Source organism: Coregonus lavaretus (genome assembly GCF_964263955.1).
Source record: "Coregonus lavaretus genome assembly, chromosome: 12".
Lineage (NCBI taxonomy): Eukaryota > Metazoa > Chordata > Actinopteri > Salmoniformes > Salmonidae > Coregonus > Coregonus lavaretus.
In genome coordinates, this window is record NC_139999.1 from 1826141 (window position 1) to 1851655 (window position 25515).

Here is a 25515-nt window from a genome sequence, read left to right on the forward strand (position 1 = left end):
CATCTAGGCAAATTAGAAGAAAAACAAATTATATCAGTTATGCCTGTTGTCATAGAGAGAGGATCATCTTGGATATAACCAGTTTTAGCACGGACTTTCCATTTGAGGGCTTCCACCATTTGAAAGTAGTCAATTGGGTGGAGATTCTTATGAGTTGGGAGCGATCAGCCAATGAATCAGAAGAAAATTGACAACTTTAAAACAGGAGTTGGAACCGGTTCAGGGATCAGAACCGAAAATGTAAAATAACGAAATATTTCAAGGAACAGAAATGGAACCCGGGAACGAAAGTGATCCATACTGTTCCAGAACAGAACCGCTATTTTAAAAGCATGGAAACCGGTGAATAACATTATTTTGTTCCAGACAATTTATTCGAGTCCCACAAAAAACCGCTACAAAGCGCTTATGTACGCCCTCACTTTGTCACTCAGGAATGAATTCCAGTGTCTGCCTGCAAGCTGAACATCTTTGCCGGTGTGTGTTAAGGCTACCTGCCCCTCCGACGCAGAGGCTACTTCTCACGTTAGACGCGTGAGAAGATGGGGAACGAGATTTTTTTTATTAGCTAGAGAAAATCGGATTCACTTTTTCAATACTATTTAAGGATACTATAGGCCTAGTTGTCATGTTTCACGTTGAATGAATTAATTACAGAAAGGTAAGATGTGTGTTTTAATTCTGGTGCCGGCTCTGCACACACTGCTTGTTCGCTTGCTAGTGTTAAGGGACGTCACGCTGCTTGCTTAGCGAGTACAACTTCCTCCCGATTCGGCCCAAACGTACCAGTCGGCGCCAGGAGAAAAGCTAGCTATTCGCTGGCGCAAGTGGGGACATTTCAGGCTGAGGAGTAAGTTTCACACATCCCCCATCTGCTACATTGACGACTCAAACTTACTCAACAGCGACCCCAGCGCAACTGTAGATCCAGGTCACTGCACCACTATGAAGGACTTCAGGCTGCTTGCTTAGCAAGTACCACTTTCACAAGCCCAGAACTGGCGCGAATTTGCAACCTCTGCCTTGCTAGCACGCACGACCACCCTCCTGCACACACGACCACCCTCCTGCACGCACGACCACCCTCCTGCACGCACGACCACCCTCCTGCACACACGACCACCCTCCTGCACACACGACCACCCTCCTACACGCACGACCACCCTCCTGCACGCACGACCACCCTCCTGCACACACGACCACCCTCCTACACGCACGACCACCCTCCTGCACGCACGACCACCCTCCTACACGCACGACCACCCTCCTACACACACGACCACCCTCCTGCACACACGACCACCCTCCTGCACACACGACCACCCTCCTACACACACGACCACCCTCCTGAAGGGTCTGACCAGTTGGCACCATTCGAAAAGCTAGATAGATAAACGCTGGCGCAAGTGGGGACATTTCAGGCCGAGGAGTACATTTCTCACATCCCCTTGTGCTACACTAGCTCAAAGGACATTCAAAGTTCCTTCATAGAAGCCGCTCCTCCGTAGGTATAATTCTGTGGACCTAATTAGATAATGCATAACAAGATGCCTGGCGCTTCAAGCCTGCTCCTCCTCTCTGGCTCTCTCCCCACCTGTACAATGTCAGTCACCTCTTGCGCCATAGGCTACACTCGTCTGTCCATCACGCCTGGAAACAACCAGCTTGGCTGCTCTATCCGCACTGATTGGTGAAGGAATTGAATGAGCTAAATGTTTAAAAAAACGGTTGATGTCAGAGGTTAAAAAATGAACAATATAATATATATACTTTTTGGGGGGTTAGAACCGTTTCAGAACTTTATTTTGCAGGTCGGAACAGTGGAACAGAACCAAAAAAAATAGTGGTTATGTTCAGAACTAAACGATTGGAACATAATTTCGGTTCCAACCCCTGCTTTAAAATGGAAATAGCCTCAATGGCACTGAGACAAAAGATGATTCCTCTTATCTCTACGGCCAGTTGTGCACACGCATATCTGCCGTCTCATTTTGCTAGAATGGTCCCACCTGATCTCGCCTCCTCCCGCCTGCCTTCCATCTTTGAGGACATGTATATCCCTTGTTAGAGTCGTCACTCGAATATCTTCTCAATATAGCAGACAATCTTAGACCGAAAAAAAAAAAAAACTGACTTTTTTACAAAACGCCCCTTCTTCCTTATATGGGTGTTCACTCCGCCCAGTTTCCTTCCTTATATGGGTGTTCACTCCGCCCAGTTTCCTTCCTTATATGGGTGTTCACTCCGCCCCTTCTTCCTTATATGGGTGTTCACTCCGCCCAGTTTCCTTTTCTGTTTTAAATGAATCCCGCCTCTTTTCACTGACTCAATTCGCACCATTCGCAGCCATTTTAATCTAGACTTCAGTTGCTACTGGACCTAAACGATGCTCGCTTGGGACCGTTGAAAGGTAAGGTTTTATTTAGATTTCGCTGTTTGCGTCTCTCGGTTGCTGTCATCGCTTCATCTAATGACATTTCCCTCCGATTTCGGGGCGCCAGTTTCTCGTTGAGCGCAGAGAAAGCGTAAGGAAACACCGAATCGCATAGCGACCTGGCGCTGGGTAACCGGGAGGGAATAGCGACCTGGCGCCGGGTAACCGGGAGGGAAGTGTGGTAACGTTATTCTAGTGACCCGGCTGTCGCTAGCTAGCTTTGTGTGAAGTCTAATTTACGTCGTATTACTGAGATTTAATTTGAAAATACATTTGATTTTCATTGTTTGTAGCATATTGTAAACCCCTTTTGTGTTATTACTAAGTTTATTTGGTCATATTTCAATTTAATATAAAACCACACTAACTAGTTTTGGAATGGGAGTTACCAAACATTTTCATACTCACTCATGAAGGGGAGGGGAGGAGGAAGGAGGGGCTGAATTTGTTCGGCCCTACCTGAATGCGTTCCTCCCTACCACAAGGGGCGCTACAGGTAATAATACACGACTCGTTACGTCTAAGAACAGTAATGCATTATGTTTTTAAGCCTAATTTATACCCTATGCAAAACTGAACAAACTACACGCAACAACTACATTTAACTACGCAAAATGGCAATCCTGCTCAGTTGTGTAGCGAAAATGCGGAAACATGAAACAATCTCTCAGCTTGTAACTCGGCAGAAGTATGAAAGATCACCAATTTGCGTAGATTGCGTTATTGCGTATGGTATAGATAACGCTTTAAGCCTACTTTCCATCGAAAATAACTTGTTATGTCACTGAAAAATATAAATATTTAGATATCTCACTGTTCAACTGTCGTGGCGGTGAGCCGCGCCCACTGCTTTCCTGTGCTACAACTGCGCCCCCATAGGAGGTCAATGCGCCCCCATAGGAGGTCACTGCGCCCCCATAGGAGGTCACTGCGCCCCCATAGGAGGTCACTGCGCCCCCATAGGAGGTCACTGCGCCCCCATAGGAGGTCACTGCGCCCCCATAGGAGGTCACTGCGCCCCCATAGGAGGTCACTGCGCCCCCATAGGAGGTCACTGCGCCCCCATAGGAGGTCACTGCGCCCCCATAGGAGGTCACTGCGCCCCCATAGGAGGTCACTGCGCCCCCATAGGAGGTCACTGCGCCCCCATAGGAGGTCAATGCGCCCCCATAGGAGGTCACTGCGCCCCCATAGGAGGTCACTGCGCCCCCATAGGAGGTCACTGCGCCCCCATAGGAGGTCACTGCGCCCCCATAGGAGGTCAATGCGCCCCCATAGGAGGTCACTGCGCCCCCATAGGAGGTCACTGCGCCCCCATAGGAGGTCACTGCGCCCCCATAGGAGGTCACTGCGCCCCCATAGGAGGTCAATGCGCCCCCATAGGAGGTCACTGCGCCCCCATAGGAGGTCACTGCGCCCCCATAGGAGGTCACTGCGCCCCCATAGGAGGTCACTGCGCCCCCATAGGAGGTCACTGCGCCCCCATAGGAGGTCACTGCGCCCCCATAGGAGGTCACTGCGCCCCCATAGGAGGTCACTGCGCCCCCATAGGAGGTCACTGCGCCCCCATAGGAGGTCACTGCGCCCCCATAGGAGGTCACTGCGCCCCCATAGGAGGTCACTGCGCCCCCATAGGAGGTCACTGCGCCCCCATAGGAGGTCAATGTGTAGTTTGTGTTTCGTTAGTCTCTGTTTAGCACTAGGATGCTCACATTATAGCCTACTACCTTTGTAATAAGGCATCGCCTAGACCTCTACGGAACAGCATGTGAAACGGTTGGTTGGTTGGTTGGTTGGTTGGCAGCCTAATCAGCACAGTGATGATTTCCCTTATTGCTAATTAAGACACTTTTTAAAAAGACGTGTTACGGTGGCTAGTAAAACATTATTTAGGAGCGGCTGCTAACCGTAAATAAATATAGCTAACTAGCCTAGTTGGATTGGCATTTGAAAGGTCTGTTTTCATAACAAATTATTTAGTGTACTCTCATTTAAGCCGTTTGAATGTAAAACTGAAGGCCAATTATTAACTGAAAAGGGAACTTAGCCGAACACATTTTCACTGCACTTGACAGGGCTGTCAGGTAATTGTATGTTTGCGTACCCGACGATTATGGATGAAGACCGTCATGAAAATAAAATAACCGCCAAAAAATACATGTGTGTGTATATAGTTTTTTAATTAACTTCATATTCAAGTCGACAAACTTTACCCAAAAGTAGCAAAGGAAAAGTAAGCGTGGTTTTCATCTAATGTCTACGTGAGGTGGGGAAAAAGTACCAAGTTTTAGTGTGTTGTGTTTGGCAGCCGGACATTCAAAAAGATCAAGCATGCATTTGAGTCCGTTTCTGCGGTAACATAACATGGACTCCAAAACGTAATGGAACTTTGTTGCTGCTTGTTTCAGCAAGGTGTTGCACCGAGTCTTCCATTGCCTAGGCAAAGCACATGCAGTCAGGAGCGGAGGTGAGGAGAATTTGTCTTTAAAAAAAATATATATAAATGTTTAGTCTGTTTTGCTATTCGAATGATTATAACGGTGACTGTGGTCATTTGGCTAACCAGTAAAGTCATCCAAAATTCCAAGACCGTCACAGCCCTACTTTGCGGTATACTGTATTTTACCACTCTGAGTATACCAAACATTAGGAACACCGTCCCCCCCCCCCTTCTCCTTCAGAACAGTCTCAATTTGTCAGGGCATGGACTCGACAAGGTGTCAAAAGCGTTACACAGGGATGTTAGGCCATGTTGACTCCAATGCTTCCCTCAAGTTGGCTGGATGTCCTTTTGGTGGTGGACCATTCTTGATACACACTGGAAACTGTTGAGAGTGGAAAAACCCAGCAGCGTTGCAGTTCTATACCTTCCTTTTCTGTTGGCTTTTCTGCATTTTAAAACAATTAAATCCATTTAGATGCACCAAACCATTTAAACTAAGTCCTAAGGGTTTTCCTGAAATATTCGCATTATGTCACAAACCCTGCTGCTGGGATCATTTGATGGCATTGACATTTTCTTTAGAGAGGACGCCATAATGATATAAATAATGTAGCCTAAACTACTGAAAACAGGCCTTTTACAAGATTAAATCATGACAGGAGCGTTTGATTCTTATTAAAGAGATACAGACAGGCTACTTTAGGACTCTTTCTGAATGGACATATAGGTTCCCCCCCCCCCCCCCCCCCCCCCCCCCGGGACGTATGAAGGGGACAGCCCCCCCCCCCCCCCCCCGGGGACGTATGAAGGGGACAGCCCCCCCCCCCCCCCCCCCCCCCCCGGGACGTATGAAGGGGACAGCTGTGCTATAGTTTGAAGATGAAATTGACAATCATTCAAATAGAAAGAAATACAGCCATAGCCTATTTATCAGCCATGCTGATTAGAGAGGGGAGAGTGGTGGAAAGAGGTTTAACTACTGGGAGAAACTACTATAATTTGAATGGATGTTTAAAAAAAATAAAAAAATGGACTTCCTGTGTGAGGTGAAGAGAAAATGACAGATGCCCAGCTGGGCACTTTCCTACATTTTGACATTTGCGAGAAGCAGGCCAGGTACTTCTATGCGCGCGAAGAACGTTTCCAGTCGGAGAATGAGAACGGAGTGTAGTTAAAAACATTAACATGCATTAATGGAACAAAATGACAGGGGTTGATGGTAAAATGGCCTGTTTTCCAAACGGTAGGCTACCATTGTATAGCCCTGACTACTATTCTACTAGGCAGGGACAGGAGGGCAGCATATCGGACCGGGCCTGATCAGCGCTGGGCAGCATATCGGACCGGGCCTGATCAGCGCTGGGCAGCATATCGGACCGGGCCTGATCAGCGCTGGGCAGCATATCGGACCGGGCCTGATCAGCGCTGGGCAGCATATCGGACCGGGCCTGATCAGCGCTGGGTAGCATATCGGACTGGGCCTGATCAGCGCTGATTCCTCTATAAATTAAGAAAAGGTTCCGTATCAAATTATACCATGCCAGGTTGGAGAGGCCTGGCGGATTGTCTATTGTCCTCAGAGCCAGAACAACCTTGTCCCCCGCTTAAAGAATAATTCATGAATAGTCACACATCCAAACTTTTTTTTTTAAATACTGATTTATTTATTTACTAGCAAACAATGAAAACATGCGTTCTATAAAAGGAAGTCCGCACATCAAACAAATGTTTTTTACTGAAGTGCCATCGAGTATAGCGCTCTACGTCTAGCGGATAGTTGCCGGAGCATCAGAGGACCGTTGGAAAGAGGAGATGTAGACAGTTTACTACAGGCTAAAACAATTGCTTATAATAATTAGTAAACACTCTCGCTATTAGGTCAAGTTTATCTACGTAAAAATAAAGTTCATCACTATTTTATTTTTTTATCCTTAAATGAATGTAGGCGTATTTAAAACAGTTGTTGGTTATTTTGTTTTCATGACTGTCTTCATCCATAACAGTCAGCGGTTATTCAACTAACGTCACAGCTCTACCTGCAATGGAAAAAGCAAAAACGATGCATGGACGTCATATTTTCTAATGTTTATCATAGAGAGATTGTAGCCAGCTACATTTCCTAATGTTTTGCTTGAAGTTAATCTGCATTTTACTGGATAGATGTGGGCTACGCCAAGAAAAGTCCCGGAGAAAAGGATCTCCACATCAGTCAGAGAGCTGTCTGATCATGCTGTCATCCGAGTGGAGAAATGCAACTGAAGCACAACATTTGTGACCGACCGGCTCGATTTGGTCTTATGTAGCAAAATTTGTTTGGTTTGTTAATTGTAATAATTGAAGGATGATACTCTCAAAATGATGGCAATCGTCCATTTTACCACCAGGAAGAGACTGCTAACGGCTGTAAACAGCTAACTTGTTGGCAAGAGCTTTGGGAGCGCACCCCATACTTTTTTCCTGTGAGAGCTCTGCTACCAGAGCTCGACGGGCCTAATACTGGGTTAGGGCTGGGTAGGGATTGTTTTCTCATCAATAACTCTGGCACGGTTAGGGATTGGGTATCACTGAATTAAGCACTAACATTTAGGTTTGGTGGTATCCTGATTGTCATACCTTCATACCGAGCTAGTGCCATAGCGAGATATTCGGTAATACCGGCACTGAACACAAGGGGCGCTATTTTCTAACCCCACAGCCTCTGTAATCCGACCGTTAGCAATGCTAACAAGGCCATGTCAAATCCCATAGAGAATGCTAACTAAATGCTAACGAGCACGTTGCAAACATTTTATACGGTCTCTGACCTAAACTATTTTCAGAACAGACATCCCAGCTCATACAAGTAACTCAAAAATGGTACTCACAGTTTGCTGCACACACACAAACCAAATATTAGACAGCAAGGCTCTTGATCCAGGAGGGGATTCTCTGCTGTTAAGAAAGTGAAGCTTGATTTTGGAAGAAGCTAACCACTTAGCTAGATCAGGGGTTCCCAACCTTTTTCACTCAGGCCCCCCTTCCAGGATTGGGGAACGCGTCCATCTCTATGGGCACAAGCACTGTTCATGACACAAGCTGTTCACACCCCTCTTGTTGGCGGAGAGAACATTTTGCAGGTTTTAATGCATATTTCCTGCAATTCTACACATTTTGCCGTGTCTAAAAATGGCGGGTGGGGAAGCAGAAGCTGCTACGTCATGGTGAAAGGGGGAGATATGTTGTGTGGGGAACCAGCTTTTTTCACCCGATTTGTCCAACTTATCACCTCTAAAATGTAAATAAAACACTAAAGAGTTTATATAATGTCTCGTACCTATTTGAAGGTTTGGGTGGAATTTGAATAGGGTTTTTAGGGCCGGCACTAAATTTATCTTCACCATTAAACTGTCGGTGTCACGGTTTCTGAGAGTCATGATGGCTCGCAGTGATTAGGCAAAAAATTAACAAATTATCTGAATTAATTACTTGTGAGTTCATCAATAGTTAACTTTACACTCACCATTACTCACCATTTTGATAATTTCTTGTTTTTAATCTGCATGAGAAGCGCTCCACCTGGTGGAAAGAGGCTGTACGGCACAGAATGAGTTGAATGACGCGTGCCGTACGTTACGTCGTGACATGTCACGCTTTAACGTACAGCGTCAGCGGGGTCAGTTTATAACCTTTCTCCAATACTATTGGTCCATTACCATGTCAATCAACACTGAATCTAAATTTAGTTCACACCCCGGATTTTGATGCCAACACAGTCGCTACAGTCCCATTAGTTTTCATTGCGGCCTCGTTTGAATGCCGCGGTTGCCCACATACGTACGGATCGGAGTTAGCTACCACTACCCAATTTTTGAAATTGCACTTTGTGCGTTCTACTATTACAACTTTCAAGAGTAAGTTGAAAGCTGACCCCGAACACAGTTTGGGAACCACTGAGCTAACTAGCTACTGAATTAGTCAACCAAATGCACAACTGCAGAGTATTTAGTTAACTTAATAGTTACAAGAGATCTAGCTGGGAAACATAATGTAACTAAATCACCTGGCGTGTGCTGCACAACAGGGAGATACTCACACTAAATCACCTGGCGTGTGCTGCACAACAGGGAGAGACTCACACTAAATCACCTGGCGCGTGCTGCACAACAGGGAGAGACTCACACTAAATCACCTGGCGTGTGCTGCACAACAGGGAGAGACTCACACTAAATCACCTGGCGTGTGCTGCACAACAGGGAGAGACTCACACTAAATCACCTGGCGTGTGCTGCACAACAGGGAGAGACTCACACTAAATCACCTGGCGTGTGCTGCACAACAGGGAGAGACTCACACTAAATCACCTGGCGTGTGCTGCACAACAGGGAGATACTCACACTAAATCACCTGGCGTGTGCTGCACAACAGGGAGATACTCACACTAAATCACCTGGCGTGTGCTGCACAACAGGGAGAGACTCACACTAAATCACCTGGCGTGTGCTGCACAACAGGGAGAGACTCACACTAAATCACCTGGCGTGTGCTGCACAACAGGGAGAGACTCACACTAAATCACCTGGCGTGTGCTGCACAACAGGGAGAGACTCACACTAAATCACCTGGCGTGTGCTGCACAACAGGGAGATACTCACACTAAATCACCTGGCGTGTGCTGCACAACAGGGAGACTCACAATGTGACTGGGGACTACCGGTAAGATTCATAATGAAGTATTATGTGAAAATGAAGAACGCAATCTTCTTTATCTCTTTAACGTGTTGCATAAGTTGACTGCAGGTATTTACTTAAAGTAGCTACAAATATTCAAATGTATAAAAAAAAAAACTTCAGAAATAGTTTCAACGTTATTGAAAAATTATCCCGTGGCTACTTCAAATTACCCCGGTATACAGTAGGCCTATATAAGGTATACCGCCCAAGCCTGCTAACCTTTTGAAGCTGAGCCATTTTCTCATGCTCTGCTGCGCAGGACAGTCCTATCTTACTAAGAGGTGCTTCAACCTCGTCAAATATAAGATATTATCCGAGTTGACTCGAGAGATTATTTCACAGAAAATAAGAATGTTCCTTGAGTTTTGTCGTTTAGCGTGACGGAACGTAGTTGGCTAACTGCTCGCTCCAGTCTCATCATTGAGCAGCCCAAGGATGCTCAGACTAGCAGCAGGGCGGTGGACCGAGACTAGCAGCAGGGCGATGGACCGAGACTAGCAGCAGGGCGATGGACCGAGACTAGCAGCAGGGCGATGGACCGAGACTAGCAGCAGGGCGATGGACCGAGACCAGCAGCTAATGATACTAACAAAGGAAGTTATTTCTGATTTCGGGCCGGGCTTTAAATTTGGCAGAAGCAATCAGGCCTGTGCAGGGTAGGGCCTGAACGTTGCGGGCATGGGTAGGCCTCAGGCTTAAAATGTATCCCCGTGCAGGGCTCTGCTGTGAGGCAGCGGGGGGTGCCAAAAGGACCATAGAAATCATCTTGGGGCGAAAGTATGAACTGCCATTGAATCCATTGAGAACTTTTGTGAAACATCACATCACAGTAGAAAAATATAAGGCAAATCGAAATCCAATATGGATGGTGTTAAGAGATGGGTGGGAGGGGTTGAGGGTAGCTGAAGGATGGGACTAATAACAACAAGACAACTAATGTAAAATATACTGTGTCCGTAAAATGTATATAGGTTCAGAACTTTTGTGAAACAGCAAAGTAAAAAATATGGCAACTAAAAATCAAACTGGATGGACATCAGAAATAGATGGGAGAGGTTGAAGGTAGAGGAAGGGCCGCACTGACCGGACCGGACTAAAAACAAAAAAATAGAACTATTGTAAAATAGATTGTCCGTAAAATGTATATAGTGTGAGTGTATAAGCTGGAAGTAGAAGCCTAAGTGTTGTTGTTCATTAGTTTACTCCAATTAGGGGAGGGGTGGTAGGGTTAGGGGGAAATAATATAGGAAAATAATATTTAAAGATGTGTATTTATCTATATGTATAGAGTACCAGTCAAAGGTTTTTCTTTATTTTTACTATTTTCTACATTGTAGAATAATAGTGAAGACATCAATGAATTAACACATATGGAATCATGTAGTAACCAAAAAAGTGTTAAACAAATCCAAATATATTTTAGATTCTTCAAAATAGCCACCCTTTGCATTCTCTCAACCAACTTCATGAGGTAGTCACCTGGAATGCTTTTCCAACAGTCTTGAAGGAGTTCCCACATGCTGAGTACTTGTTGGCTGCTTTTCCTTCACTCTGCGGTCCGACTCATCCCAAACCATCTCAATTGGGTTGAGGTTGGGTGATTGTGGAGGCCAGGTCATCTGATGCAGCACTCATCACTCTCCTTCTTGGTCAAATAGCCCTTACACAGCCTGGAGGTGTGTTTTGGGTCATTGTCCTGTTGAAAAACAAATGATAGTCCCACTAAGCCCAAACCAGATGGGATGGCGTATCGCTGCAGAATGCTGTGGTAGCCATGCTGGTTAAGTGTGCCTTGAATTCTAAATAAATCACAGACAGTGTCACCAGCAAAGCACCATAACACCACCACCTCCATGCTTTACGGTGGGAACCACACATGTGGAGATCCTCCGTTCACCTACTCTGCGTCTCACAAAGACACGGCGGTTGGAACCAAAAATCTCCAATTTGGACTCCAGACCAAAGGACACATTTCCATCGGTCTAATGTCCATTGCTTGTGTTTCTTGGCCCAAGCAAGTCTCTTCTTATTATTGGTGTCCTTTAGTAGTGGTTTCTTTGCAGCAATTCGACCATGAAGGCCTGACTCACGCAGTCTCCTCTGAACAGTTGATGTTGAGATGTGTCTATTACTTGAACTCTGCAGCCCAAATAAATGCTTCAATCTGAGGTGCCTTAATTGGCGATTTCTGAGGCTGGTAACTAATTAATTTATCCTCTGCAGCAGAGGTAACTCTGGGTCTTCCTTTCCTGTGGCGGTCCTCATGAGAGCCAGTTTCATCATAGCGCTTGATGGTTTTTGCGACTGCACATAAAGAACTTTCAAAGTTCTTAAAAAATTTCCGTTTTGACTGACCTTCTTTGCTTATTTGAGCTGTTCTTGCCATAATATGGACTTGGTCTTTTACCAAATAGGGCTATCTTCTGTATACCCCCTCTACCTTGTCACAACACAACTGATTGGCTCAAACGCATTAAGGAGGAAAGAAATTCCACACATTTTACATTTGACAAGGCACACCTGTTAATTGAAATGCATTCCAGGTGACTACCTCATGAAGCTGGTTGAGAGAATGCCAAGAGTGTGCAAAGCTGTCGTCAAGGCTACTTTGAAGAATCTCAAATATAAAATATATTTTGATTTGTTTAACACTTTTTTGGTTACTACATGATTCCACATGTGTTATTTCATAGTTTTGATGTCTTCACCATTATTCTACAATGTAAAAAATATACAAAATAAAGAAAAACCCTGGAATGAGGAGGTGTTTCCAAACCGTTGGCTGGTACTGTAAGTACACTACCGGTCAACAGTTTTAGAACACCTACTCATTCAAGGGTTTTTCTTTTCTTTTGTATATTTTCTACATTGTAGAATAGATCCTCTCCATCCATCAGCCTACATCAGTAAGCATGCAATCGTTTTTAGTTTGTCTTCTTGATGTATTTATTGGAAACTGCTCCTCTCTAAATTCTCTCAACAGGGTGAAAAGCAAGACAGACTTCGGGAGCTCTCAAACATTTAACCTCAAGGCAGATGTCATGAATTACACAGACCCGGTTGTGGAGAAGGCCGTCAACTCCTGGTCCAGAATCGCCTCGGCCGGACAGTCTGTCCTTCTTGAGGCGTTACAGATCCTCAACCCCATGTCAAAGGATCTCTCAGACACAGAGGAACTAGTAACCTTTCTCCAAGGGCTTAAAGAAGAGGGTCACAAGCCCACAGTGCTACGAAGTAAAGATGTGTATGGATATAGGTCTTGTACAGCCAAAACACTACCAGAAGAGATGTACTCTACAGACATGGCTAGCAAGGGTTCAAGGACAGGCAAGAAGAGGGGAAGGAGGAAGAAGAAGAAGAAGGAGTCTAACAAGTACGCATCGTGGAGTACTAGTGCATCAGAATCTCACAAGGGATCTGTCTTTTCCAGATGTCCGGTTATGACTATTGAACCTCCACCGGTACAGCAATGTCTGAAACTAACGAACATTACAGGTTTGAGGAGGGGTCACACTGCGAGACTGCAGATTCACTCTCAACCTCCAACACTTTCAGGGATACCGTTGCTGCCTTCGCAGAACATGGGTAGAACACCAAAAGCAGTGGCGTTGGTCGGTCAAAGGTATCATCCCTTCTGTCCGGAATGGAATGGAGCCCTTATCGGAGACTCCGCCCCGGTGATATATCAAAACGGCCGAGGAGTTTACGACTACAAGATTGACGTGTCGAACCACAGACGGTCCTGGAGGGATGACCAGTCTCTGTGGGTGATGAATGATCAGGAGGAGTGTCGTCTAGATGAGAACAGCCTGCGGTTGAAGGTGATCAAAGTGGACGACTGCGTCACGGTGGAGGAGCTGAGGAGGAAGGCCCAGAGGATCCTGCAGGTGAACCTGTCCCCTGTCATACAGATACGACCGCTGTATGAAACTGTAGCGGAATAGCAGAGTGATATCTCTAGTGACGTCTTGGTTTACCCTATCTAGTGTTTCTTGTATTGAGCAGCGACGGGATGATGGCGTCAACAGGACTGAAGGAACTGACGTTTCACAGAAGTTCCACACGGTGGTGCTTGAAAGACGCTCCATAGACAGTGCAGAATGGGGCGTATTAGTGATTTTCTACCAGCTTCTGTTTTGTACCCGGAGGATGGACTGATAGACTTGGTGAGCAGTGTCACAGCACACTGTAGGATCACTTTTCTTGCAAGAACAAAAAATAAAATGTTTACCGTATTTGGTCTAGCAGTCTCCTCCCACACGACACTTTGCAGATTTCGGTCCCCTGAAGTGAATGTGTAAATGGTGCAACCTTGTTTTAGGGACAGTCTTTTACATTTAGATCTTCCTGTGGTTACTGACTCATTTGATTTAGTTTTATCTACTTTTGTGTAGCCTATTTCATTGAGTTTAAACTTTGACGGCCTCAAATTATTCTGTGTTTGCTGAATGTAAGAACTTGAATCGTAACAATTCCATTGCAGGACAAAGTTAAAATGGCCTTATTCTTTTCAACTAAAATAATTAGTATTTTTGTAGTGGCTGATTTTTTGTTTTATTTTCTCTGGGTAAAGCATTTAATAGCATCATCAACCACCCTATCTTTGAAGTATTTTATTTTACCTGGATTGCAGAACTTTTCCTAACGCCAGATGTTTGAAAATGGAAACAGATATTAGATATTATTTTACTGTCTTAGATCGGGTGCTAACTTTGCATTGGTGCTAACTGGGAACCAGCTAAATCTGGCCATTTGTGAAGAAGTTGCCACAAAGTGTTTTGCGATCTTTCATCACTAGTTCAGTTGAATGGTTTAGGATGCGCTTCTTCCATAACCACAGGGACTGTGTTATCAAATGTGTCCCAAATGGCACCCTATTCCCTATATAGTGCACTACTTTAGACCAGAGAATGGCACCCTATTCCCTATATAGTGCACTACTTTAGACCAGAGAATGGTACCCTATTCCCTATATAGTGCACTACTTTAGACCAGAGAATGGCACCCTATTCCCTATATAGTGCACTACTTTAGACCAGAGAATGGCTCCCTATATAGTGCACTACTTTAGACCAGAGAATGGCTCCCTATATAGTGCACTACTTTAGACCAGAGAATGGCACCCTATTCCCTATATAGTGCACTACTTTAGACCAGGGTCAATAGGGTTCTGGTCAGAAGTAGTGCGCTATAAAGGGAATAGGGTGCCATTTGGGACGTAGCCATACTGTTGGTTTTATCTGTATTTTATTGGCTGGCTGCATCTTCATCCCGCCTCTGGATTTAGTTGGCACATCGTTCTGTCGCCATTATCACCATCCCAGAAGTTGCAGGACAAAACTACAAATTAAGGAATTGGTTAAATTTAAGGTTTTTGTTAGGTCCGGTTTAATGTAAGGGAAAGGGAAGTGTTCAAATGGCTTGAAATCATGTTGTAGCCCAAAATCAGGGCCTTAAATTGATCCTTTGTTGAAAATATTGTAAATGTTACTGAATGGTTGTGTTCAGGCCAGGGACCAAACAGTCATTGCGATTGCCAAAGTCGTTCTTAGAGAAAATTACAGCAAATTACTCTGGCTGTAAAATACGTATTTTTCGGACAATATTATTATTAATCTTAATTTCAATGTACCGGTATAAAATAAAATTACTTGAAAAGACAAGTTGCCATGTTATTTTGAACTAGGATATGTATGCACAAATAACACTTACAATTGTCTGATGCAGCAAATACATTTTTCACGGGGTCTTTGAAGCCTAATTTATACCTCATGCAAGTATGCATCGCAAGAAAGTAATTAGCTACTCAAAATGGCCATCCTGCGTAGTTTCATCAAGTTACAAATTGTAGGGCTGCACATGTTTGTGTATGTACGCAGAATGGCCATTTTGCTTAGCTAATTTTGTTGTTGCATTCTTGCGTCTGGTATAAATAAGTCCTCTTGTCACATGACACAGTGCTACATTTCTTGCAGGTTCTCAACCAACCATGTGTCTCCCAGATGTGTCCGTTTTTTGTTGCAGTTCGTTTAAATTTGCTGAACAGAACTGTACAGTGTGTATTGGATTACATTTTCAGAAATTGCTAAATAAAATGATTTAAAAAAATAAATAAAGGCATTTGAATGAGAGATACCCAAGGGTGTGGCGTCTATTCTACATACCATCAATACTTGACTTCCTTTCAGACCTGGTTGGTCAACTATATCAAACGTCAAATACTGGAGCTGCACCTGATTTAGTTTGCCCAGTACAGTGGAACCAATGACTCGGCTTTGTCCCAGTCCCACGGTTATCGCGGTTTTGGGTTACGTTTCGGTACAGCGGGGAAATGAAATGCCAACAGTTACTGTAGTTCATTTTTGTTTATTTCCGCAAAGTGTTGGTATTTCTGATTCCATATATGATCATGAGCCATATGCCTGATGAGAGCACCATCAGGAATAACAACACTTTTTCTGAAATCAAAACACCAACTCGACAATAATGGAGGCCTTTTTATCTGGAGAAGGAAATGAACGGTTCCAGCGCTGTAGGAGTTGTATCTACTACGCTTTGTTTTGGGACAAACTGGATCACTGAGTTCCAATGTGGCAATTGTTTGCTTGCCGAGGATTATAGGCTTGAGGTGGCTTCCTTGATCACACAGGTCGCCAGCCTACGTAAGAAACTGGGGAAAACACAGAGTGGAATGTTTACATTTTCTACGCCGGTGGCTGGACGGCGTTCGCGATTGTTGGATGCATCTCCGCCTTGTCGTTTGTCGTTATCCGACTGGCCGGTGTTGCCCGGAGTTAGTTCGCCAGGGGAGCCATCTCCTGCCTCTCCTCCCCCATCTGATAGCGGAGTCGTGGGAGCACAGCAAGAGGAGAATGGCAATCAACGATGGTCGCATGTCACGGGCCGTGGAAGCCGATGACAGCGACCTCCCGCAAAGCAGTCTACACTCCCAACGAGAGGCCCGGAGCGGATACAAACAAAGAATAGTTTTGCTATCCTGGAGCCTGATCTTCCTGCAACTTCGTTGCTGCGGCCACAGTGCCTACTCCTACGATTTCAAAGTCGACGTCGGCAACCTTCCGTCCATGCTCTGGATCGAGCAGGGCTTCTCCATCTGTCGGAGGGCTGCAACGGGCTCAAGTTATCATGCCTCTCGCCCGTCCATAAAGGGTTCTCCGAATCCTGTGAAGCGTGGGAGTGGGCGGATTACTTCCTCCTTCTCACCAGCTGTGATTTTAGGCAGCTCCATGGTAAGAAATGTGACCATTCCTGGTGCAAAAACAATGTCCTATTCCGGGGCTCAAGTAAATATAAACTACTAAGCTGATCCCGACTGTACTAGTTCAGGACATAGAAATCGATTCTATCGTAGTCCATGTGGGTTTTTAATGACATTATGAAGTGCAGCTCTGAACAGTTGAAACTGGATTTCAAAGAGCTGATTGACTCTGATAGACTCTAATAAAAGACCCATCATATCTGGCCCTGTGCCCTCTCTGAATCATGGCATCATATCTGGCCCTGTGCCCTCTCTGAATCGTGGCATTGAACGCTTTAGCAGGATTCTTTCTCTTCACAACTGGGTATAACTTTTGTTGACAATTGCGATACCTTTTGGAAACAAAACACATTTTATAAGGAGGATGGGATCCACCCAAATCATTTGGGTTCCTGGATCCTTTCACAGCATTATAAGGCTGCGTTGAGACAATGACTTATCAATGACCCAAGCCCAGCTCAGTTAATCCCTACCATTGTGTTGGACGACACAATGTAAGTAACCTAATGTATGTCCCTCTAACTGCCCTGAATGCCTCTGCTGATCCTACAGATATTGGATGCAGTAATCATGTTCCTATGAACCAGATGTATGCTGTTAGCACTGAGGTGGTGTGCCCTAGCAGGAAGGCCACTGTGTGCAGCTCACCCTGCACTAACATAAAGAACTCGAGCATGTATACCTCTGCTAAGCTTCCCAGTAAAGCAAGAAAAACATTCAAGCATCCCAGAAAGTGTTAGAAATAGCCCACGTTAACATATGTAGCTTAAGAAACAAGGTTCATGAAATGTATAATTTGCTAGTAACAGATGACATTCATATTTTGACAATCTCTGAAATTCACTTAGATAATACCTTTACAATACAAGCTTATAACATTTACAGAAAAGACAGAAATGCCAGTGGTGGAGGTGTTGCTGTTTTATATTCAGAACCACATTCCTGTAAAGCTTAGAGAATCTCATGTTAAATACTGTTGAAGTAATATGGCTACAGGTTCACCTGCCTCACCTAAAGCCCATTCTGGTGGGAAGCTGCTATAGACCAAGTGCTAACGGTCAGGATCTGGATAACATGTGTGAAATGCTTGATAATGTATGTGATATCAATAGAGGTATACTTTCTGGGTGATTTAAATATTGACTGGCTTTCATCAGGCTGCCCACTCAAGAGAAAGTTTCAAACTGTAACCAGTGCCTGCAACCTGGTTCAGGTTATCAGTCAACCTACCAGGGTAGTTACAAACAGTACAGGAATTAAATCACCAACATGTATTGATCACATCTTTACTAATGCTGCAGAAATTTGCTTTAAAGCAGTATCCAAATCCATCGGATGTAGTGATCACAATATAGTAGCCATATCTAGGAAAACCAAAGTTCCAAAGGCTGGGCCTAATATAGTGTATAAGAGGTCATACAATACGTTTTGAAGTGATTATTATGTTGTTGATGTAAAACTGTTAAATCCCCGTGGATTGATGATACATTGAAGAATTGAATGGTTGAGAGGGATGAGGCAAAAGGAATGACAATTAACTCTGGCTGTACAACCGATTGGCAAACGTATTGCAAATTGAGAAATCATGTGAATAAACTGAATAAAAATAAGAAACTGTACTATGAAACAAGATAAATGATGGTAAAACGCTTTGGAGCTTAAATGACATTTTGGGAAAAAAGGCAAACTCAGCTCCATCATTCATTGAATCAGATGGCTCATTCGTCACAAATCCGACTGATATTGCCAACTACTTTAATGATTTTTTATTGGCAGAATTAACAAGCTTAGACATGACATGCCAGCAGCAAATGCTGACACTACACATCCAAGTATATCTGACCAAATTATGAAAGACGAGCATTATAATTTTGAATTCCGTAAAGTAAGTGTGGAAAAGGTGAAAAAATTATTGTTGTCTATCAACAATGACAAGCCACCGGGGTCTGACAACTTGGATGGAAAATGACATAATAGTGGACGATATTGCCACTCCTATTTGTCATATTTTCAATTTAAGCCTACTAGAAAGTGTGTGCCCTCAGGCCTGGAGGGAAGCAAAAGTCATTCCGCTACCTAAGAATATTAAAGCCCCCTTTACTGGCTCAAATAGCCGACCAATCAGCCTGTTACCAACCCTTAGTAAACTTTTGTTTATTGTAAAATAGCATTGTATCTAGTCAAACAAATTGACAAGACTTTCAGCACGCTTATAGGGAAGGACATTCAACAAGCACAGCACTTACACAAATTAGGAATTGGCTGAGAGAAATTGATTTTGTTAGACTTCAGTGCAGCTTTTGACATTATCGATCATAGTCTGATGCTGGAAAAACGTATGTGTTATGGCTTTACACCCCCTGCTATACTGTGGATAAAGAGTTACCTGTCTAACAGAACACAGAGGGTGTTCTTTAATTGAAGCCTCTGCAACATAATCCAGGTAGAATCAGGAGTTCCCCAGGGCAGCTGTCTAGGCCCCTTACTTTATTAAATCTTTACTAATGACATGCCACTGGCTTTGAGTAAAGCCAGAGTGTCTATATATGCGGATGACTCAACACTATACACGTCAGCTACTACAGCGACTGAAAGAGATGCAGTTAGTTTCAGAGTGGGTGCAAATAATATGTTTGTTCTAAATATTTCAAAAACTAACAGTGCAGTAATATCTAGCAATTCACAACAATACACACATCTAAAAGTAAAAGAGTCCTGAGTGTGTGTACAGAGCATTTGGAAAGTTTTCAGACCCCTTACCTTTTTCCACATTTTGTTATGTTACAGCCTTATTCTAAAATTGATTAAATTGTTTTTTTCCCTCGTCAATCTATACACAATACCCCATAATGGCAAAGCAAAAACATGTTTTTAGACGTTCTTGCTAATGTATTAAAAATAAATGAAAATATCACATTTACATAAGTATTCAGACCCTTTTGCTATGAGACTTGAAATTCAGCTCAGGTGTTTCCATTGATCATCCTTGAGATGTTTCTACAACTTGATTGGAGTCGACCTGTGGTAAATTCAATTGATTGGACATGATTTGGAAAGGCACACACCTGTCTATATAAGGTTCCACAGTTGACAGTTCATGTCAGAGCAAAAACCAAGCCATGAGGTCGAAGGAATTGTCCGAAGCGCTCCGAGACAGGATTGTGTCGAGGCACAGATCTGGGGAAGGGTACCAAAACATTTCTGAAGCATTGAAGGTCTCCAAGAACACAGTGGCCTCCATCATTCTATAATGGAAGAAGTTTGGAACCACCAAGACTCTTCCTAGAGCTGGCCGCCCGGCCAAACTGAGCAATCGGGGGAGAAGGACCTTGGTCAGGGAGGTGACCAAGAACCCGATGGTTACTCTGACAGCTCCAGAGTTCCTCTGTGGAGATGGGAGAACATTCCAGAAGGACAACCATCTCTGCAGCACTCCACCAATTAGGCCTGTATGGTTGAGTGGCAAGACATTACATTTTAGTCATTTAGCAGACGCTCTTATCCAGAGCGACTTACAGTTAGTGCATACATTTATTTTTTATTTTTCATACTGGCCCCCCGTGGGAATCGAACCCACAACCCTGGCGTTGCAAACGCCATGCTCTACCAACTGAGCTACATCCCTGTATGCACGCATGACTAAGTCGCTTTGGATAAAAGCCTCTCAAAGAACTTCATGATGACAGAAGTGAGTGCTACGGGGCGATAGTCATTTAGTTCAGGTACCTTTAGCATTCTTGGGTACAGGAACAATGGTGGCCATCTTGAAGCAAGTGGGGACAGCAAACTGGGTTAGGGAGAGATTGAATATGTCTGTAAACACTCCAGCCAGCTGGTCTGCGAATGCTCTAAGGACGGTTTTTGGTTTGGGTAGGTTTTAATAGTCACAGTGGGAACAACATCCACTATACACTTCCTGATGAACTCAGTCACCGTGTCAGTGTATACATCAGTGTTATTCTCAGAGGCAACCCGGAACATATCCCAGTCCATGTGATCAAAACAATCTTATCTTAATTAACGGTCAATTACTGTGAGACCGGCAGTTATTTGCTTGACAATCACCGGCTGACAATTTCATGACACAGCCCTAGTTGTGTTAACCCACAGTTTCATCAGCTGTCCGGGTGGCTGGTCTCAAATGATCCCGCAGGTGAAGAAGCCGGATGTGGAGGTCCTGGGCTGGCGTGGTTACATGTGGTCTGCAGTTGTGAAACCGGTTGGACGTACTGCCAAATCTCTAAAACGATTTTGGAGGTGGAATATATAGGTATTTTTCCATAGCATGTATCGTGGAATATAAGACGTAAACAGAATCATTATATGCAATTATGTGTTTAAGGGAGTTGGCTATATAATCCTATAATAATCCTCAAGTATGTACTTATATAATTTTTTAAAGAAACTGTTGAAACCACGCCACCAGTCTACGCCCCGAGATTAGTGTCAGAAAGAAGGAGGGGAAACCGAAGCAGAATTGAACGAGAGTAAACGGGACAAAGAGAAAATACATTAACATAAATAGACCAAAGTGACTATGAACGTTTATAATCATGTAACTGTATAAAAAGAGATCTCCGAGTCTGGGACCGGCAGTTGCTCCGCGGACCGGCTCGGCTTGATACTTTGTAATAAAGTCTATTCTGAACTCACAAGCTCCAGTGTCTGAGAGATATCTTTGAGAAGTATTTCCATGACATTTATGGTAGAGAAATGAACATTAAATTCTCTGACAACTGCTCTGGCCATTCTTGCAGTCTGCATACCAATTGCACGCTCCCTCAAAACATCTGTGGCATTGTGTTGTGTGATAAAACTGCACATTTTAGAGTGGCCTTTTATTGTCCCCCGCACAAGGTGCACCTGTGTAATGATCATGTTGTTTAATAGGTTCTTGGTAAAGGAGAAATGCTCACTGACAGGGATGTGAACAAATTTGTGCACAACATTTGATAGCAATAAGCTTTTTGTGCGTATGAAACATTTCTGGGATCTTTTACTTCAGCTCATGAAACATGGGACCAACACTTTTCATGTTGCGTTTATATTTTTGTTCAGGATAGTTACCTCTTCCATTCTGAACAACAAACACCGCACTTTAATCATGGCTTTGAATAAGCACTGTTGGGAGCTTTATGAAATGGGTTTCCATGGCAGAGCAGCTGTACACAAGCCTAACATCACCATGAGCAATGCCAAGCGTCGGCTGGAGTGGTGTAAAGCTCACCGCCATTGGACTCTGGAGCAGTGGAAATGCATTCTCTGGAGTGATGAATCACGCTTCACCATCTGGCTGTCCGATGGACAAATCTGGGTTTGGCGGATGCCAGGAGAACGCTACCTGCCCCAATGCATAGTGCCAACTGTAAAGTTTGGTGGAGGAGGAATAATGGTCTGGGGCTGTTTTTCATGGTTCGGGCTAGGCTCCTTAGTTCCAGTGAAGGGAAATCTTAACGCTACAGCATACAATGACATTCTAGACAATTCTATGCTTCCAACTTTGTGACAACAGTTTGGGGAAGGCCCCCATGCATAAAGCTAGGTCCATACAGAAATGGTTTGTCGAGATCGGTGTGGAAGAACTTGACTGGCCTGCACAGAGCCCTGACCTTAACCCCATCGAACACCTTTGGGATGAATTGGAACGCAGACTGCGAGCCAGGCCTAATCACCCAACATCAGTGCCCAACCTCACTAATGCTCTTGTGGCTGAATTGAAGCAAATCCCTGCAGTAATGTTCCAACATCTAGTGGAAAGCCTTCCCAGAAGAGTGGAGGCTGTTATAGCAGCAAAGGGGGGACCAACTCCATATTAATGCCCATGATTTTGTAATCAGGTGTCCACATACTTTTGGTCATGTAGTGTACGTCGGCTCAATCTGAAAATATCTTTACATTTCTGTCGTGGAATCTGTAACGCTTCAGCTTCACAGATTGAATAGAGCCCTAAATATAGATTGATTGAAATATCTGTTTGGGTTACAGGTTTTTAAAAAATATCAATTTCCATCGTCAATCTTGTTAGTCATCCCAGCCAGCCAGCTGACAAAGGTGATTCTTCATCCATTCATATTGAACCATTTCCATGCTGCTCCCACTAACACTGCAGCTCATCATCCTCTGAGGAGCAGAGCGCTGGGGGTTGGTGCTCCCTCTGAGGAGCAGAGCGCTGGGGGTTGGTGCTCCCTCTGAGGAGCAGAGCGCTGGGGGTTGGTGCTCCCTCTGAGGAGCAGAGCGCTGGGGGTTGGTGCTCCCTCTGAGGAGCAGAGCGCTGGGGGTTGGTGCTCCCTCTGAGGAGCAGAGCGCTGGGGGTTGGTGCTCCCTCTGAGGAGCAGAGCGCTGGGGGTTGGTGCTCCCTCTGAGGAGCAGAGCGCTGGGGGTTGGTGCTCCCTCTGAGGAGCAGAGCGCTGGGGGTTGGTGCTCCCTCTGAGGAGCAGAGCGCTGGGGGTTGGTGCTCCCTCTGAGGAGCAGAGCGCTGGGGGTTGGTGCTCCCTCTGAGGAGCAGAGCGCTGGGGGTTGGTGCTCCCTCTGAGGAGCAGAGAGGTGGGGGTTGGTGCTCCCTCTGAGGAGCAGAGCGCTGGGGGTTGGTGCTCCCTCTGAGGAGCAGAGCGCTGGGGGTTGGTGCTCCCTCTGAGGAGCAGAGAGGTGGGGGTTGGTGCTCCCTCTGAGGAGCAGAGCGGTGGGGGTTGGTGCTCCCTCTGAGGAGCAGAGCGCTGGGGGTTGGTGCTCCCTCTGAGGAGCAGAGCGCTGGGGGTTGGTGCTCCCTCTGAGGAGCAGAGAGGTGGGGGTTGGTGCTCCCTCTGAGGAGCAGAGCGCTGGGGGTTGGTGCTCCCTCTGAGGAGCAGAGCGCTGGGGGTTGGTGCTCCCTCTGAGGAGCAGAGAGGTGGGGGTTGGTGCTCCCTCTGAGGAGCAGAGCGCTGGGGGTTGGTGCTCCCTCTGAGGAGCAGAGCGCTGGGGGTTGGTGCTCCCTCTGAGGAGCAGAGAGGTGGGGGTTGGTGCTCCCTCTGAGGAGCAGAGAGGTGGGGGTTGGTGCTCCCTCTGAGGAGCAGAGCGCTGGGGGTTGGTGCTCCCTCTGAGGAGCAGAGAGGTGGGGGTTGGTGCTCCCTCTGAGGAGCAGAGCGCTGGGGGTTGGTGCTCCCTCTGAGGAGCAGAGAGGTGGGGGTTGGTGCTCCCTCTGAGGAGCAGAGCGCTGGGGGTTGGTGCTCCCTCTGAGGAGCAGAGCGCTGGGGGTTGGTGCTCCCTCTGAGGAGCAGAGAGGTGGGGGTTGGTGCTCCCTCTGAGGAGATTTGCGGCTTTAAAGGGAAGCGGAGGTGACATTCTTGAAGTAAAAATTGTTTTCCGCTAAAGTCAGGGGTAAACAAAGCCTACCTAAAGTGCCAGTTATCTAATTATGTCAGTCCAGTAAATTAATATCCAAACAAAATGTTCTGGTATGTGTTGAATACATTTTAATTCTAATAAAGTTTATCCTGGGAAATTCAAATTTAAATGAAAAATCTGATTGTTGGGTGAAAGGGAGTTTAATTAATAAATGGTTATGTTGTAGTAACAGAATTTATACCATCAAATAATGACCAATAATCTATACAAGGGATGCCTAGAAGGAATATTTTAATACAGTGTCATAACATTTTGCATCAGTGTTGTTTCTGTGGAGGGTTGAGTCTTCAATCCAGTTCTGAATAGCCTAGCCCTAGTCCCTTACAGATCTTTGGAAAACAGACCTACTGCCGAGATTAGGCCAGGATTAGGCCAGGATTAAATTCAAGATGTTATAGATATATACACATAGGACAGCTGACAATGTGCCTTTTTAAAGGAGGCCGCGTTTTAACACGTTTGACATTTTAAAAGTAAATTCCAATAGTGTTTGCCAGTACATTTTACATTTACATTTTAGTCATTTAGCAGACGCTCTTATCCAGAGCGACTTACAGTTAGTGAGTGCATACATTTTTTCATACTGGCCCCCCGTGGGAATCGAACCCACAACCCTGGCACCAACTGAGCTACAGGAGTAGAGCATCTCCACACACAGGAACATTAAAAAGCACATGGTAGACGGCATTTCTACGGATTGAATCCCAGCCATTGTCTTTGGAAAACACAGGGCTAAATCATGTTTTATTTACACATTCCCAGCATAGTTTGCTCAAATGCAGAAAGTCAATTGACTCCAGCTCTTCCATAGAGTTTTATTGTTCTCATTAATCCAGTAGTTGAGGTGCTGGAGGAGCCGGTTCTGGTTCTGCCTCTCCTGCTGGTGAAGCCTAGACATGGAAAGAAAATGTTTAACCATTAGATGATTATAGGTTATTTCTGAACAATCTCTGTCCATTCAGGGGACCCCATTTTGGCTCAAGAGCACCCCCAGAGGCAGAAGTTCAGTTACGGATTCAAGAGGAAATCCTATAGTCCCAATGTGGTTAAAAAAATAAATGTGTTAAACTAACAGTATTGAGATATAACATTGACTTAGGTCAAGATTCAATCTGATCGCGGTTTGTTAAGCTAACAGTATTGAGATATAACATTGACTTAGGTCAAGATTCAATCTGATCGCGGTTTGTTAAGCTAACAGTATTGAGATATAACATTGACTTAGGTCAAGATTCAATCTGATCGCGGTTTGTTAAGCGAACAGTATTG

General features: G+C 44.9%; 2 protein-coding genes across 3 annotated transcripts in view; one reads left to right on the forward strand and one right to left on the reverse strand.

Moving 5' to 3' along the window:
• Positions 1-2341: 2341 nt before the first annotated feature.
• Positions 2342-15700, forward strand: LOC311138095 (uncharacterized protein). 2 transcript variants are annotated; one of them, XM_084172760.1, is made up of 3 exons: positions 2382-2410; positions 4843-4901; positions 12571-15700. In XM_084172760.1, exon 3 carries the CDS (start codon positions 12629-12631, stop codon positions 13529-13531), a length of 903 nt encoding a protein of 300 aa, XP_084028886.1. In that variant the 5' UTR covers positions 2382-2410; positions 4843-4901; positions 12571-12628; the 3' UTR covers positions 13532-15700. The 2 variants fall into 2 exon arrangements, with proteins under 2 accessions (XP_084028885.1, XP_084028886.1); XM_084172759.1 differs by lacking the exon at positions 4843-4901 and having other exon boundaries at positions 2342-2410.
• Positions 15701-24372: 8672 nt separating this feature from the next.
• Positions 24373-25515, reverse strand: part of stab1 (stabilin 1) — a 169129-nt gene continuing 167986 nt past the window's right edge. Inside the window, exon 69 of the mRNA XM_084172495.1 lies at positions 24373-25136. Within this exon, the coding sequence (XP_084028621.1) occupies positions 25074-25136 (63 nt within the window). The 3' untranslated portion in view covers positions 24373-25073. The remainder of the gene's footprint in view (positions 25137-25515) is intronic.